We start from the raw sequence: 17,662 nt of genomic DNA on the forward strand, positions 1-17,662 counted from the left end.
TAACCAAAGTGTACCAGGGGTATTATTTTAATCTCGTCTACGTGTGACATCTGCATCCCAAATAAGAAATCTCAGTAAGTCAGCAGTATGGTTATTGTGTAGTTTTCGTTCTAATAATTTAACGCTGTCAACCTATTCCATCTGCCGGTTATCGTATTTTAGACATTTGTTGTATGGAAACCTCTTACAATTTCTTTCCAATGTTTAATGATACAATAATTAGCTAAAAAGAAAAAGCAACAGTTTTTGACAAGACTAAAATTAATTCGTTTTTTTTTCTTATCATTTACAAATGAACAAACTTATCATCTGGTAATGTTACTGAAGAAAGGTCATTAACATACACAAGAAAAAGTAAGGGACCCAAGTTACCTGATGACAGATTCCTTAATACACCGTTTGTGTAACGTTCAATTGATATGACTTAGACCATTTTGCAGAACTTCCATAGACGCCATAATGTTCAAATTTACTTAAAAGGAAATTGTAATTTAAGTTGCTATACGTCTTTGACAGATCACAGAGTGAACCAGCAACCTATAATTTATTTTCTAATTAATTAAGTAGATACTTTATGTATATATGACTAACGTTTTCAACATCTTAACACTCAGACAGCTAAGACGCAGCTTGCATATTATCTTTCTAAGATCTGTGAGGATACTAGTGAAACTGGAGGTGTCTTCTTTCTTAATGTTGTAGTTATAAACGACTGGTTACACAAACTCAAACACTTTTATTAACTTTGTTTGAAGCTTTTTGGGACTCAGAACATTCCCACAAGACAACGTAAGAATTATTTTCCTCGATTTAAAGCAAATGGTCTCCTTCGTCCAATACTGAAGCTCAACACAGACAGGTGCAAAAATGTCAATAATCGCGAAGAAAATCTTAGATTAAACGGAAAGTTCACTAAATGCTTGATAACACAACCCGTCTTTTACTGAAATACCCAAAAATATTCTGTGTGATATGATACAGTCTTCTCATTTGGAAAACTTTTAGTCCATGTTCCCACTAGGAGGCATACGTCTGAAAAGAATGAAACTTAAGGTTCCGGGAAGACTGGTATAATTTCAGACACCCTTCAATCTCCCAAGACGAATCAATAACGAATGATACCAACAATTCCCCCTAGTATATCGCCAAATTTGGCGCTGTCCCCTGGAGGCGAATGCAGCGTGCTGTCGGAAGCGGTAATGGGTCCATGGCAGATGAATCAGTTGGCCATCTGCAACAGAACAGCCTGGATCGAGACCTGCATGGTCCTAAATATTCGCAGAGTGGAGATATACTTGCAGTCGATTGGCCACACGTGACACAGTGGATGCAGCGAAAGGTCTGCAGCAGAAGCGATCCCCATTGTGGTTGTACATGCCACCTGTTGTTCTTCATGTCTAGTCTACGTGGAGGCTCTCTGTGTGTCAGGCCGCAAATTTCTTGGCTTACTGAACTGTGCCATCGTTAATTCGCAGGGGCTGTGCTTGCTGCAGACCTCATGGCAGAGGTGTGTTTGTTGTAGGCTGGCATCAGTGACAGATAACTACCAAGGCATGCCATTCTTCCACCTTCCCCCTTAAAGTGATGGAGGAGACATGGAGACAGGTGTCTGCATCTTTGATGAGGTTGCTGTTGTCCACCTCATCAAGAAAGTGAATGAGGAGAAGGATGGATTCCATTAGGGTATTGTGCTTTGACGCCCAGTGTGGGGGTCTGGAACAGAAAACTGAGTGAGATTTTCTGGTGGGGGGAATTGAACCCCATCGCAGTTAAATCTGATTAATGTGTTCGCAGCACTAGCTGCTGTCCTGTAGGGTTACCTCCAGCATGGCAGTGATAAAGCGGCACAATATAGGGGTGCTGGAAGGAAAAACGGTCGCGCTTTTCCTGGGGATGAAGGGTTGAAAGTGAAGATCTACATTGTCGACCATGCAACTGCTCCACAGGGGAAGACTTTCCTGCAGGGTGGCACGATAGGATGCCATAAAGAGAGTGAGCTTGTCAGGCAGTGGATGGTGACGACACAGCTTTGCCATTTAGGACTTGAAAGTGCAGACAAACCACTCGGCAATGGCATTGGATGCCAGATGAAATGGTGCCATATGAATAAGACAGATACTGTTCATGGCACAAATAGGAGGAAAATTCGATGGAGGTAAATTGGGATCCACTGTCAGTGGCAATGGTTTCAGGGAGGCCTTCCACAGCAAAAATGTGAGTTAGCACTTTGATGGGCTGGACTGAGGAGGTTGATGACATCTGAGTCACAGACAGAAAGCCTGTGCTAGAATCTGTGGTTATGAGCCAAGAGGCACAAATAAATTGTCTGGCAAAATGGAGATGGATGTGGGACCATGCAATGGATGTAGTGAACGATGGAAAATATCTTTGGGCCATAGCAGCTTGCTGGCTATGATAGTGGAGCAGGTAGTGACCTTGTCATCTATCGTAGCGTCCATCCCTCCAGCTGAGTTGCCATGCTTAGTGAGGAACACTCCCAGTGGAGGAGCTCGAGGACTCAGTCACAGAGGGCACGCAGGACAACCATGCATGTCTAGCCATCGTCGCTATGGATGAGGATTACCCTTTCTATTGCAAAAATTTCATGTTGACATTCCAAAACGTTTGGAGGTCTCGATGTAGCAGTGTCTTAAGACTGGAAGGTCAGCCCCAATGGATGTACTGTAAGACATCAGAGAAGGCAGGGTCACTGGCTGGGTGACGCCAGATGAGGTCTATGTGTAGGGGAAGACAGGTCACTGCGTCTCTGCCACAGTATCTGTGTGAAAGCAGATCTTTGGGTTACCATGAAAGCTGGATCTTGTCTTATTGCAACCTGAAAATAGTGCAAAGTTTTCTGGAGCTGAACTGAATCTCATATGTATAGCCAGAGAACAACAGGGCTCAGCGTTGCAAGTGGCATGCCGTCTTGGTGGGAAGAGGATGGTCGATTTGAGCAGTGGAGATATATCAAATTTTTTAATTCTAAATATGATAGCCAGGGCCTCCTTCTCGATCTGACTGTAGTTGCACTGCGTGGCATTCAAAGTCTTAGAAACAAAAGTGAATGGTCATTCCATGCGATCCACAGTATGGGAGAGAATCGCCCCACACCTTAATCCGGTGTGTCAGATGCAAGACTAGAGGCTTGGTAGAGTCCTAGGCAATCAGGTAGGTAGGCTGCAGGAGAGTGCGCCATAGCACTCAGAATGCCCTGTCGCACTGTGGCAACCAGTTCCATGAGATGTTCTTGCAGAGCAGATAATGCAAAGGTTCTTCCAGCACTGCAGCATGCGTAATGGGTCACCACTAGTCACTGAGTTGTCCAAGTACTGATTTCAACTGATGTCTGTCTTTGGGCACCTGTTTAAATGGCCTCAATGTACTGTTCGGTAGGGCAAATTCTAGAAACACTAAAAACATTTCCTAAGTACTCCAGCTGTCGAATGAAGAGGTCACATGTGTCCTTGTTGCGCCACAACTGTACCCGATCAAAAATGGAAGAAAAGTGTCCAAGTTGCGCGTAAGGTCCTTGCTAGACTTGCTGGCCACCTGAACATCGCCTAAGTAATTAGCCATTCCAGGGGCATCGTAGAGTAACGCTTCAAGATTGAAAAGTGACAGGCACACTTGCTACGCTGAACAGCTTCAAAAAGGGGTATTGATCATAAACACTCCCTCAGAAGCAGTGTCCAATGGCAGACACTGTGTATCCCAGATATCAATCTTGGTAAACACTTAAGTCAGAATGTCTTCCACTTTGGGAATGGTGTATGAGTCTAGCACTGCATGAGAGTTAACTCTAGCACTAAATCGCTATAGATCCTGAGAATACTGTTCGGCTTTTCAACAATCGCTATGAATGCACCCTATCTGCTGCTGGAAACCAGTGTGAGAATTCCCGCAGCTTGAAGTCACTGTAGTTCCTGGAGAAGCCTGGTGTTCAAGGCCAGTGGGACGGTGCAGGCCATACAGAACTTCATTAACACTATGGTCAAGACGGTAATGTGAGCTTTGAAATTAGTGAACCAAGAGGAAGGTTATGAAAAGACCAACGAATATTTGCCAAAAAGCTCAGATGTTTAAGAAACACTGTTCTTGGCGCTAACTGTGGGACTGGACTGTGAATTTCTAACCCAAAGGCATTAAAGAGGTCCAAACCAAGGAGATTAGAAGCGCCAGAATACGAATTGTGAGTATTGTGGAACAATACTTCAGCTGGGCCAAAAATTCGCCAGAGATGGAGATGAGAACATTCCTAAAACTGTGGAGACAGGTTTTAATTTTTTTTATGGTATTCAAAAAATTTAAAAACCTCTCTCACACCGGCCTGATTTAGCTTCACTGATCAGGATAGTAAAAACATGCGTATGTTAAGGAAATTTTCATTCACAGAGCAGGCTTATCACATTCACACAGTTCAATACTGTTCTGTCCTGATTAAATTGAGCTTAACTTAAATTCCATAAGGCAGTGAAGCAATTTCGAAGTCTCGGTGCGACGAAAATTGTCAGTCGATCTCCTGGAAGCATTTGTAATAATTATTAACTTTCGGTGATCACATGGGGAAGACCGGAGATCTGCTGGTAAGACCGTGTTAGCCTATTTATTTGAAGTAACTGGATATATTGAGCATACAAAACGGCAGCTTCGTCCAGTGTAAATCAGACGTTCCCCACTGATCCCGTGCAACACAGCGTAGTAAGCAGACACTGTCAATAATAATCAGTTAAATAATACGCGAACACGTATTTAGTTTAGTTCATGTATTAAATTCCTTGTCATACGGAATCTCATCAAGATGGCGACTAGCTCAACAATACATACATATACATCCTTCTTCTTTCACGGCTAATCGGCAAGCATTGCCTCATTCTTCTCATAAGAGAAAACAGATAGCAGAGAAGCTATTCCATGGAGTAAATGGACGCTCCAAGGAATAATAGGGCTTGAAACTACTTTGCATTGATAATCATCGTATATTAAAGATTAGGAATCGGTAAGATAAGAAGAGATATTTCGAGATATGTACTGAGTTATATAATTTATAAAATTTCTGAAAATATCGCGAAGAGACCGCTGCAAGAGACATTACAAGGTGTCAAAATGTTGAAGGGGTGCCCCCACTTTCTAACATGTAATTCAGTCAATTGTGATGGTAGAGGAACCGGTGTCTTTCGGCAGATCCACCAGAACACCACCAATTAGGACAAGAAAGAGACATCAAATTCTTAGAGGGTGGAAGAATGGAACATGCAAAAGAAACCTCAGTGGTCAATAGGATCGGTAGTACCGCAACTGAACGTACAATGAGTGGCGGTAGGTGGCCTTTTCAGATTAATCGTGGGCCATCGGACACCTGCAGTTGGCGTTTACGGCTGTACAACATTTTCGAAAGGATCCAGGCCGGGGGAGGGAGCGTTAGGGTCTTAGAAATATTTTCTTAGCATTCTCTGGATAATGTCGCGATTCTGGAAGACACAATGGATTAAGTGTGCATCTATCCTTGAAGACAGTGTCCACCACCACGTGGAATTTGTTTCCTCCTCGGCATGATGGCCTCTATCAGCAGGTCAGTGCAACGTGTCACTCAGCTCGCAGTATACGTGCGTGGTTCGAAGGGCACCAGTATGAGTTTACCGTACACCCCTGGGCACGAAACTTCCCGGGTTACAATATAATCGACAACCTGTGGGACCACCTCCATCGGGCTGTTCGCGCATGGATCCTCAACCGAGGAACCTATTGCAGCTGGCCACGACACTGGAGTCGGCTCAACATCCCTGTCGGTACCTTCCGCAACCTAACTGACTCTCTTCCTCCAACTCTGCGCTGCAAAGGGTAGTTACTGACGCTTTTCACAGATGGTTACATCTGTGTGACTGGACCGTATATAACGTTCGGGAATACAAACCTTTTGATTCTCTATTCTATGTAATTCTCACAATTTTGTACAGATAGAAATATATATGTATCTTTATAAAACGTGGACCGTCCCTATCTGTGTTTACATGTTGCCGTTATCAAACTTCTTCGGATATCTGGAAATCTTTGATAGGTGGTAGGTAGTGAACGCCCTTTGCCCTGTACCGGCTCTCCATATCAGTTTGATCTAATGAGCCTGAGAAGTCCTCTAACACGGCGCCTCCTGGCCGCTGTTGTCAGTGCGCACGGCTGGGCCTGCTGAACACATCGACGCACTGGCTGGTGTGGGGCGGAGGGCCGCCGCCGGAGGACCTGCCGCTGCGGCTGGACAGTGACGTCACGTGGGCCTCTCATCGCGAGGGCGAAGTCGTCCTGGAGAAGCTGGTCCTCGACCAACCTGAAGACTCGCTGCTCAGGATCGCCGTGGGGCGCTGGTCGCAGGGCACCGGACTGGCGTACCACGGCACCCACGTACAGTGGCCGCCGCGCCAGCTCAACGGACGAATACTGCGTCTCGCAGCCAGGGTAAGCGACACTACCGTACATCGGTCACGTAAATGTCAAGAAGTCTTGCAATAATACGTAATTTTCGTACAATGGATTCAGACAGTGGTTTGTATCAGCCTTTTTAATGAAGTTTTCTTAAGTAACTCCTACCGTGTACCATCACCGGTACTCGTACATTTTAAAACATCTTTATATTTCGGTGAAACCATCTTCAAAAGTGGTCCTTATGTTTGTCTGTCGACCAAATCCATTCGCTGTCAATCTTACAAACGAATACTCCTCGCCTCCACAACCTTAAGGACGTATTTTCACAAATCACAATGGCCGCTCTACATGTTTACCACAATGATGGTGAATAATACACTGAACGGCTAAAGAAACTGGTACACCTGCCAATATCGTGTAGGTCCCAGCGAGCACGCAGAAGTGCCGCAACAGGACGTGGTATGGACTCGAATAATGTCTGAAGTAGTGTTGGAGGGAACTGACACAATGAATCGTGCAGGGCTGTCCATAAATCCGAAAGAGTACGACGCAGTGGTGATCTCTTCTGAACGGCACGATGCAAGGCATCCCGGATATGCTAAATAATGTTCATGTCTGGGGAGTTTAGTGTCCAGTAAAAGTCTTTAAACTCAGAAGAGTGTTCCTGGAGCCTCTCTGTAGCAAATGTGGACTTGTGGGGTGTCGCATTGTTCTGCTGGAATTTTCAAAGTCCGTCGGAATGCACAACGCACATGAATGGATACAGGTAATCAGATAGGATGCTTACGTACGTGTCATCTGTCAGAGTCGTATCAAGTTGTATCAATCAGCAGCATTGAAGTCTGCAGCACTTTGCGGAAGGGTTGCACTTGTGTCACGTTGAACGATTCTTTTCAGTCGCCGTTCGTCCCGTTCTTCCAGGATCTTTTTCCGGCCGCAGCGATGTCGGATTCCTGATATTCAAGGCACACTAGTGAAATGGTCCTACGAGAAAATCCCCACTTCATCACTACCTCTGATATGCTGTGTCCCATCGCTCGTGCGCCGACTATAATACCACGTTCAGACTCACCTAAATCTTGATAACCTGACTTATAGCAGCAATAACTGATCTAGCAACTGCGCCAGACACTTGTCTTACATAGGCGTTGCCGACCGCAGCGCCGTATTCTGCCTGTTTACATATCTCTGTAATTGAATACGCATACCTACACCAGTGTCGTTAAGGCTTTAGTGTTGTATCTCGCTACTAATACCTGAAAGGCTTTAACCTCTCCGTCCCATTCTACCTCTAGTGTCACTTAATGGTTTCAAAGTAAAATCCTGAGCATTTTTTACAATAATACCAGTTTCTTTGGCGCTTCAGTGTGTAAGGTGTTCATAAAGTCCCACTATCTTTTCAAAAAAATCATAGCTACTGTTAGGAGGAAAGAAATGTGGTGCGACTTAACGGTCCTTATTGCTTTCTAGCAAATATTATCTGAGACGAGATTTAGCAGTAGAGAGAGTTGGGTAATGTATGGCTCTGTTTAAAATTATGGCTTGACATAGTCACAGAATCGAGACGCACACGTCTACAATCATGTCGTTTAGCTGAGATAGACTAAGACATAGTATTAGTTTGTGGTCCTACGGTGAAGTAATTGAAGTACTGGCAAGTTAAACGAATTTCATGTACCAACATAGTGCAATGAATGAAATGATAATGAAATAACTAAAAATAGTTCTTATCTACTGACCAACTGACGTAGACTATACCACAATATTTAATTTACACCGAGATGAGTTATTCAGTTATCATCTGCAAAAAAATGTAGAAATTGTGGTCCTACAAAAACATAATTTAACGAGGAATAAATTAATAAATATTTTCAATTGCAGTTAAACTTGCGTGAATGCGTCATTAGAGTCCCCATATATCACTGAATCATCGCTTATTAGCGAAAAGAGTAGGGTCGCATAATTTGAAATAGGCACAAATAATCCCAGATCAGCAAGTAAATAATGTTAAAAATTCTACAACTCATATCCTACGACGTTCGCAAACTGTTAGTTCCCGGTAACTCACGGAGTCATAGTCCCACTTGGTCCAGAATTAACTAATAACGAACGAATTTTGGTATATTCACGCGGCTGCTTGCCGCCCAGTAACCAACCCTTTATTGCACTATCACGTTTCTGGCGCATAACCTGAAGACTGTCCTGCGCCAAACCTGGCTACCGAATGTTCTGCCGACTCTTCGCAAGGTGTCCCCAAATGCAACTCTCCCCCAGATCCTTCCTTGTTCCCTAAGGGTCACTGCATAATCCACGGTACTCGAACCCCTCCCTGCTAGCGCCAGTCAGAGCTTGCATTCCATCGCCAAAATGTGCAAACTCACTTACAATACAAAATTGGACCACCATTTTACGTATAAGTTAAGTAAAAGATCTTACTCCTCCATTTCTATTCAGACCGAAGACAATGGTATCCATACAAAAGTTTTGATATAAATTAATAAGTCACAGATCTAGTACACACGCGCCTTATGACAAATAAGAAAAAAAATACATGGAATAATAAACTTGGTCCGCTCAACTGGTGCGTCTTTTCATGCTCAGTCTAGTACCGGTACCATGGATAATTCAAAAATGATTCAAATGGCTCTAAGCACTATGAGACTTAACATCTGAGGTCATCAGTCCCCTACGCTTAGAACTACTTAAACCTAACTAACCTAAGGACATCACACACAACCATGCCCGAGGCAAGATTCGAACCTGTGACCGTAGCAGCAGCGCGGTTCCGGACTGAAGCGCCTAGAACCACTCGGCCACAGCGGCCGGCTGTAGATAATTCACCATTTCTAATCTAGTAGCGTTTTTAACAAAGGCCGAATTAATTTTTGGTTAAATAACTCAGAAAACAATCAATAATCTAGACATATGTTGATCGCTGATGATGCTATGGCATACAGGAAGGTGTCGAAGATAAGTGACTATAGGATGATACAAGAAGGCCTTGACAAAATTTCTAGTTGATAAGTTGAATGGGAGCTGGCTCTTAATGTAGAAAAATGGAAGTTAATGCAGATGAGTACGAGAAACAAATCCGTAATGTTCGAATACAGCATTAGTAGTGTCCTGCTTGACACAGTCACATCGGTTACGTTGCGAAGCGATATGAAATAGGACGTTCATTGTGGTAAAGAAGGCGGATGGTCGACGTCGGACTGTTGGGAGAATTTTAGGAAGAATGGAGTTCATCTGTATAGAAGACCGCATATACGATGCTAGTGCCACCTATTCTTGACTACTGCTCGAGAGTTTGGAATCCACACCAGGTCGAATTGAAAGAAAACATCAAAGCAATTCAGAGGCGAGCTGCTAAATTTGTTACCGGTAGCTTCGATCAGCATGCAAGTGTTACGGATATGCTTCGGAAGCTCAAATGGGAATCCCTGGAGGTAAGAAAACATTGATCTCGAAGAACGCTACTGAGATAGTTTAAGGAACCGGCATTTGAAGCTGACTGCAGAAAGTTCTATTGACACCAACATACATTTCGTGTAGGGACCACGAAGATAAGATACGCAAAATTAGGGATCGTACGGAGGCATATAGATAGTCCGTTTTTCCCTCGCTCTATATGCGAGTGGAACAGGAAAGGAAACGACTTGTTGCGGTAAAGGGTACCCTCCGCTACGCACCGTATGGTGGCTTGCGGAGTATGTATGTAGATGTAAATAATAGACTTAAGCTCAAGTACGGATCAGTGCTGCAGCAGCAGAGCACAAAACAAAAAAAAACTTTTACAACTACTAAGCATTTTTACAACAAATCACGATCCTCTGTCTGTACTTCCAAGTACGATTTTTTGAAACGACAGCGGGACTTTGCTGACGCCCTGTGTAGCATAAATTACTAAAGATCATAGAATCAGCGTAGAGTATTTTATATGAGACACAGTTCAATAAAATGACTGGACGAACATGAAAATAAACAGAAGAGAAAAATGGCTTAGAGTGCTTCAGTAAACTAGACTGGGCTTTCAAAACAAAACTTATGATTTGTCTTAAAATTAAAGTTTAACTCAGTGTCTATTATGAATTTTTGCTTTTAGGAATGACAGATGAACTTTTATTGCAGTAATTATTCAAAGACTCCTGACTGCTTGGCGATCGATAACGAGAAGCATCTAGGGAATTACTAGGAGAGACAGGCAAGGCAATAAATGTGTTAAAGGAAATACTAAGTGGGAGACATAATAAGTACTGCAATGAAAATGAAGGGGAGGTGAGCGTGACATGTAGCCAGGTGAGTGGATGACACATGAATCGAGGTCGTTCTTTGTTGGATTCCAATAAATAGGAAAAGACTGTGGCGACGTTCAGATGCAAGAAAACACACAGTAGAGATATGCAAGCTAAGAGATGAAGACCGTAATGCAGACTATAATAAACCTGTGTCCAGTAGCGGGTTCAAAATGGCTCTGAGCACTATGGGACTTAACTGCTGAGGTCATCAGTCCCCTAGAACTTAGAACTACTTAAACCTAACTAACTTAAGGACATCACACACATCCATGTCCGAGGCAGGATTCGAACCTGCGACCGTAGCGGTCGCGGTTCAGCGCCTAGAACCGCTCGGCCACCTCGGCCGGCCCAGTAGCGGGTATCAAATATTTGATGACAACGATGTATTACAGTCACCTTGCAGAGGAATACCCCTCCAAGCTACATTCATACGTCATCGCCGTTGGCATGGTCTGATAATTCTCTTAAGTTCATCATACACTGCTGAAAAAAAATTAGTACATCTGGAAAGATGATGTCGATTTTGATCCGATGACGGTATATGCTACCTGGGGAATAGTAGACGTACTGATACTGGTTTCAGCTTCGTCCGCCAACAGATAGAGTAGTAGCACAGCTACCAGAGCGCCATCTGTGGCTACTCTTAATAGATGATGCTCACTGCCACAAAAGACAATGTGGTGCAAACGTGTGAAGCACTCGGGCAACCATACCAAGGAGACGCACTTGTGCTTCCTACAGCCAACTGAGCGAGTTTGGAAGGAGTCAAATTGCGCCTTCCGAGTAGCGGGATCGTCCTTTCGGAGAATTGCCACACAAATTGGACGTGCCGCGTCCGTTGTGCAACGATGATAGCATCAGTGGTCACGTGAACGTTCTCACACCACTAGACGGGTTTGTGGACATCCACACACTATAGACGCCTGCCAGGACCGTCGTACTGTGAGGGCAGCAGTGGCTGATCGTACAGCTACAATAGCACAGATAAGAGGGTTTGTGAACCCAGACGTGTCAACACGAACTGTTGCGAACCGGTTATTAGCACGCACGCCTCTAGCCCGTTTTCCACATGCCACAGCATCGATTTGCATGGCTCGATTGGCGCCGTCAGATGATCATTTGGAAAATGGTGCGCAGTGGTCTTCAGCAATGAAGGCAAATAATGGCCGTTCGCGCGTACGGCGCAGACCTGGTGACCACTTTCCCGTAGAGTGCACTCGCCCAAGACACACTGCCCTCTCTCCCCCCTCCCTCCTCTCTGGAATGCTATAAGCTACAACTATGGTTCACCTTTGCTGTTTCTAGAGCGGACAACAACCAGTACAAAATGTTGTCAGACCTGGTCTTCAGCCGTTCTTGCAACAGGAAGGCGATGTTTTCTACGAACAGGATAATGCTAGCCCACACGCTTTCCGTGAAACTCAACGTGCTCTGCAAGATGTGCAGATACTTCCCTGGCCAGCATGATCTCCGGACTTGTCTGCAATCGAGCATTTGTGGGATATGATGGGAGGAGAATTGACTTGTGTGACTCGTCAGCCAACAACTCTTACAGAACTACGTGAACAGATCAAGCAGGTATGGCATAACATATCCCAGGACGGTATTCGCCATCTGTACAGTCCACTAGATGTCAGAGTCAGCACCTTCATTGTCCCCAGTGGAGACTACATTACGTACTTACATGGGTGTTTGAGCATGGGTTGATATCTGGTACCTAAGAACCGTTTGTGCTATTGATCTGTAAATGTAATCATTTCATGTACTCCAATGCACTGTTGCAATAATAAATCTTGATTGAATTAGAAACCTCTGAAAGGGTGCACAACTCTTTCTCCGGCAGTGCATAAACCCAATGAGCTCTGGGACTTTGTGACGAAGACAAGACTTCTACAGTGCCAAACTACAGCATCCCTCCACTCCAATTTCTTCCGGCAGTGCATAAACCCAATGAGCTCTACGGCTTTGCGACGAAGGCAAGGCTCATACCATGCAAAACCACCGCATCCCTCAACTCCGATTACTGTCTATACAGGCCCAATTGTTTTGAACCTGTCAAAAACAAGGGGAGTTCCTTAAACTTCTACCACAAGGATCAAGATACTTGCCAGAGGGAAGTATCTTGAAAAATTCTGAAGAAAATCAGTGAAGAACATTTCGAGATTTTTGCTAACAGCGTTTCCTTAGAAAATATGCAGCCTGTATTCGTCCGAACGTTTATTAGAGGATCATGTAAAAATTTTAAGTAAATTGGTCAAGAACTTTCCGAGCATTTTGGTAACGAAATTAAACAACAATTAGCCACAATATAGTTGTATAGATTCCTGTCCTTTGTTTCTAAGTTCTTTTTGTAGTAGACATTAATGATTTTCCTTTTGCTTCAAGTGTAGATTCTGAATATGGCTATTGTATAGTCGAAACTGGTAACCGTGCTCAAAAAATTTTGAAAATCAGGACAATTAAATAAAAAATTAAGTACATGATATGATCGCTCTCAAAATTGTCATTTTGTGGCTAACTCTGTTCAATCCACTAAAACAATTGAGTGACATTTATTAATTTTGCCCTAGCAGAAATTTGTACTGCAGCCAAATACTCGTACTCGCAACAGCGCACGAAGTGCATCCTGGGTACATGTTGTGTGCTGTTGCAGGTGATCTACTCGCCCTTGGACAACCTGGGGAGGAGACTGAGGAAGGTGGAGGACAAGCACCTGGACATGGTTGCGCGTTTCGGCTGGGAAGTCTGCTCTCGCTTGTCAGACATGCTCAATTTCTCGTAAGCATTATTTCCACACGATCATCCACCGTCTGGTAATGCAGGGCACACCACATATTAGGTGTGTTTTGTGCTCTGTGCCCAGAATACGCACTGACAAGGGGAGGCCGCCAATTGTGAAATTCAGATTCGATTCATACTGCGCATAATAAAAGCTCATGGCCAGAGGTGTAATGTGGCAAAGCACCAAGATGCACTTCTGAGCCGTTGTCGAGAAAATCGAGAGTTAAAAGAAACCGTTGCGGTGAAATACTCTCTACGATTAGTAATTTTCTACAGCGTCGTGGTGCAGCGGTAAGCGCTCGGGTTCGAAATCCGAAGGTCGCCGGATCGAATCTCGCGCCATTCAACCTTTTTTTTTTAGTATTTGTTTTTTTGTAATTCAAATATATATATAATTCCCAGCAATCAGTTGCAACAATTATGCATATAATAAGTTGTTGAAAGTCGTTTGTCGTGGAAAAACTGACGACTTCGAACATCATTATGTTTTCCGCAAACAAAGTTGTATTTCACAAATGTTATTAATTGTCTTCATAATGTTAACCACGTATAGCTAACGGAAGACGTAGAAACGATATTCCGAAACGAATACGTATAGCATAAGTCAAACGTTCGAATTAGAATAGAGACCCCACGAACACAAACTTGCTGCGGCAGGTATGAAATATAAACTCCGTTACTCGCTCGTTACACTTGAAGGACAGATGTTGAATGGGCCGAAACGAGCCGCCGCATAACAGCGTAGTTGCGTGCTAACTTCGAAAGAAAGTAGATGCGGTCCCTAGCGCAACTTATCGTCGAAAATCAGTGCGGATTCATTAATAGTTATATATATATATATATATATATATATATATATATATATATATATATATATATATATATATAATTTGAATTACAAAAAAATAATAACAAAAAAAATTGCATGGCGCGAGATTCGATCCGGCGACCTTCGGATTACGAACTCCAGCGCTTACCGCTGCGCCACGACGCTGTAGAAAATCATTAATCGTAGAGAGTATTTCACCGCAACGGTTTCTTTTAACTGTTGATTTTCTCGACAACGGCTGAGAGGTGCATCTTGGTGCTTTGCCACATTACACCACTGGCCATGAGCTTTTATTATGCGCAGTATGAATCGAATCTGAATTTCACAATTGGCGGCCTCCCCTTGTGAGAGTAAAACTAAGAAAAATTTTCTGAGGAGGAACACTGGGGTGCAAAACTTAAGGACGACAACAATTTTCACATGATATCTCGCCACCAAGTAACAGTTCAATTAAACTTGGACCACACATACAAAACACGCTACAATATAATACAGAAGGTAAATGAAAGAAATACGCAATGAGCCGATCAGAAATTACACTTTTATTCGAAGAAAATAATCACACTGACGTTGAAACCTGGTGGTAGTCAAGGGAAGGCAGGCTTCGGTTACGGTTGTGGACGGGGCCGTAATCAGTTAGTAATGGTTGCCTTTTACTGTTACATACATTTATTTTTTTAAAACAGTAATTTCAGACTCAACAATAACTAAAAAGAGACCACACGTTATTAATGAAGAAATAAACAAATGTGTAAATAATAGTGTTTTCAGTGCTTTACAATTTAGCAAATCACCATAAAATGCAGATACCAATAAAGTTTAAAAAAAAAAACTAGCCACTGTGATCACGGCTGAAGGCCTTACACGCCAAGAATGGCAATAAGAATGTTTAAAAACTCGCTGCAATTTACAACTTACAGGTATTGAAATATTAAAAGATAAGTGGCCACAAACACAGCAGAAGGTAACAGGCGCCATGAATGGCAGTAAATAAGCTTTTAAGGTTTACTGCTAAAATACCAATACCAAATTTTAATTTTAAGACAAATGACCACAATCACGGCTGAAGGCCTTACAAGTCAGGAACGGCAAAAATATAAAAAAAATTTGAAACCTGCTATAAAACAGAAATAAAATAGCTAAAGTTAATTAAAAGAAAACAAGCAACTCATGCAGACGGTGCTCCAGGAATCGACCTCTGAGAAGGTCAGGTAACAAACTCTTTCGCGAGCGATGAGATAGGCTGCCAATAGTTGCATTCACTGCACAAGATGGTAACTCAAACCAGTGGCAGTCTAACAAATGACTAATGATAATCTTGATGGAGCTACCTGATGTCCAACAAACCAAATGCAAGAATGGAACAATACGCCAAAGTCCGAACCGGCGGTCTGCACTGCGCCCCCGGAATACTGTGTTTGGAGCGCCCGGAACGAGAAACGAACCACTACCAGATTTCCGTCCGATTCCACAAACCCGAAAATCTGAACAAACAAGTCACAGTACTCAACACCAGACAAACTAACAGTAACTAAAACCCTACTCGCTTTGCGTGCGAGGCAAAACCGAAATGTAACCAACAAGGATCTGCAAAGCGAGCCAAAATCAACTACCAAATAAGTGACAAAAAATTCATTAGGCACACAAACGCACACTGAACTCACTGAATCTCTTCACTGCTTTATTAATTCACAGTTGAATAACGACACCGTGTAATCACCGAGCCAAGTGCTTTTAACACAGTAGGGTCTCCAAATACTAAGCAGCACGTAGATCCACCAAACTGCACATGACTGCGCGATGATAATCTACAGGACCGACACGGGTGAATGACTCCGCTCTACTTGGATTGAAACGGACTCATCTTAAAGCTTGCTGGATCCGGTTAACGAAGAGGTCGTGCACCCTCGTGACCAAAGCCCTTCCATCCAGCAGTCCATGCGCGCCGCCAGCGCCCCGGCGTGTTCTCGCATTGCGCGGACCTGGCTCCTCCTGAGTGCCCAACCGAACGGGTCGCTCACATGATCCGGCAAAACAACGACGTCGCCCCAAACATAGCGCAACAGTACTACATATCGATAACCGCCGCTACTGCCACTAGCGGACAGGCAACGCTTGCGAAACCGAGTGGCGCCAGTCAACACGAGAAGAAGACAAACAACCGCAACCATGCCAACTAAACGATACCGTCTGGCCTTGCAATAGAGAGCGGAAACCTACAAACAGCACCAACGCGAGCCGCAGCATGGCTCAGACGTCATCACGATTTATTATGGTCGGCTGGACATTATGAAAGGCGGGAAGTGTTTAATAGAGCGCGTGATATCGACGGCAACGCGCTCCTATGCTGGCCAAAAGGCTGATAAGGGGTTCTTGTGGTACGGTGTTCCATTCCTCCAGCAGCGAGGTTGACAACTGCTGGATGGTCGTCGCTGGTGCATGTGGACGTGCTGGAATACGGCTCACCAACGCATCCTAAGTCAGGGGAGCAAGCAAGCCAGTCCATTTACCAAATATCCTCTCATTTCAAGAACCTCTGCACCTACGGTGTTCGGTGCAGTCGCGCGTTGCCGCCCATAAAAATGAAGTCAGGGCCGAATGCACTCCTGGAAACGGGTAGGCGTATGTACCGCACAAACGTCAAGATATTTGTCATTATGTGCAACATTCGATCGTAACTTCATCGATCTGCTTCATCGCAGTGTGCATATTGCAGCGTTTTCTGGTTTAGCTAAGGCAGAATTCCAAAATAATTTCTGCGCGATGACAATGCTTTTAATAATGTGTGATGAAACTTTCTGGCAGATTAAAACTGTGTGCCCGACCGAGACTCGAACTCGGGACCTTTCCTTTCGCGGGCAAACATCCCCCAGGCTGTGGCTAAGCCATGTCTCCGCAATATCCTTTCTTTCAGGAGTGCTAGTTCTGCAAGGTTCGCAGGAGAGCTTCTGTAAAGTCTGGAAGGTAGGAGACGAGATACTGGCAGAAGTAAAGCTGTGAGTACCGGGCGTGAGTCGAGCTTCGGTAGCTCAGTGGTAGAGCACTTGCCCGCGAAAGGCAAAGGTCCCGTGTTCGAGTCTCGGTCGGGCACACAGTTTTAATCTGCCAGAAAGTTTCATATCAGCGCACACTCCGCTGCAGAGTGAAAATCTCATTCTGGAATAATGTGTGATTGTTGTTGGTGGGTGCGAGGGCTTAGCGTGGGAGCCTAGTGGAGTGATTGGTGGGAGTGTGAAATCCGCGGTCGCATTGAGTGAAACTCAAAAGATGTGCTTGCCGGCACTTTTAGGATGAAATTACTGGTTTTTTTTATATATAATTATGTACGTCGCGTTTGTTC

General features: G+C 44.0%; 1 protein-coding gene across 1 annotated transcript in view; it reads left to right on the forward strand.

Moving 5' to 3' along the window:
- The window catches only part of LOC126412899 (ionotropic receptor 75a-like), a 129,224-nt gene that overhangs the window by 18,658 nt on the left and 92,904 nt on the right, over positions 1-17,662 (forward strand). Inside the window, exons 3-4 of the mRNA XM_050083144.1 lie at positions 6,166-6,450; positions 13,366-13,490. Of these exons, the coding sequence (XP_049939101.1) occupies positions 6,166-6,450; positions 13,366-13,490 (410 nt within the window). The remainder of the gene's footprint in view (positions 1-6,165; positions 6,451-13,365; positions 13,491-17,662) is intronic.

Source organism: Schistocerca serialis, chromosome 1, assembly GCF_023864345.2.
Source record: "Schistocerca serialis cubense isolate TAMUIC-IGC-003099 chromosome 1, iqSchSeri2.2, whole genome shotgun sequence".
Lineage (NCBI taxonomy): Eukaryota > Metazoa > Arthropoda > Insecta > Orthoptera > Acrididae > Schistocerca > Schistocerca serialis.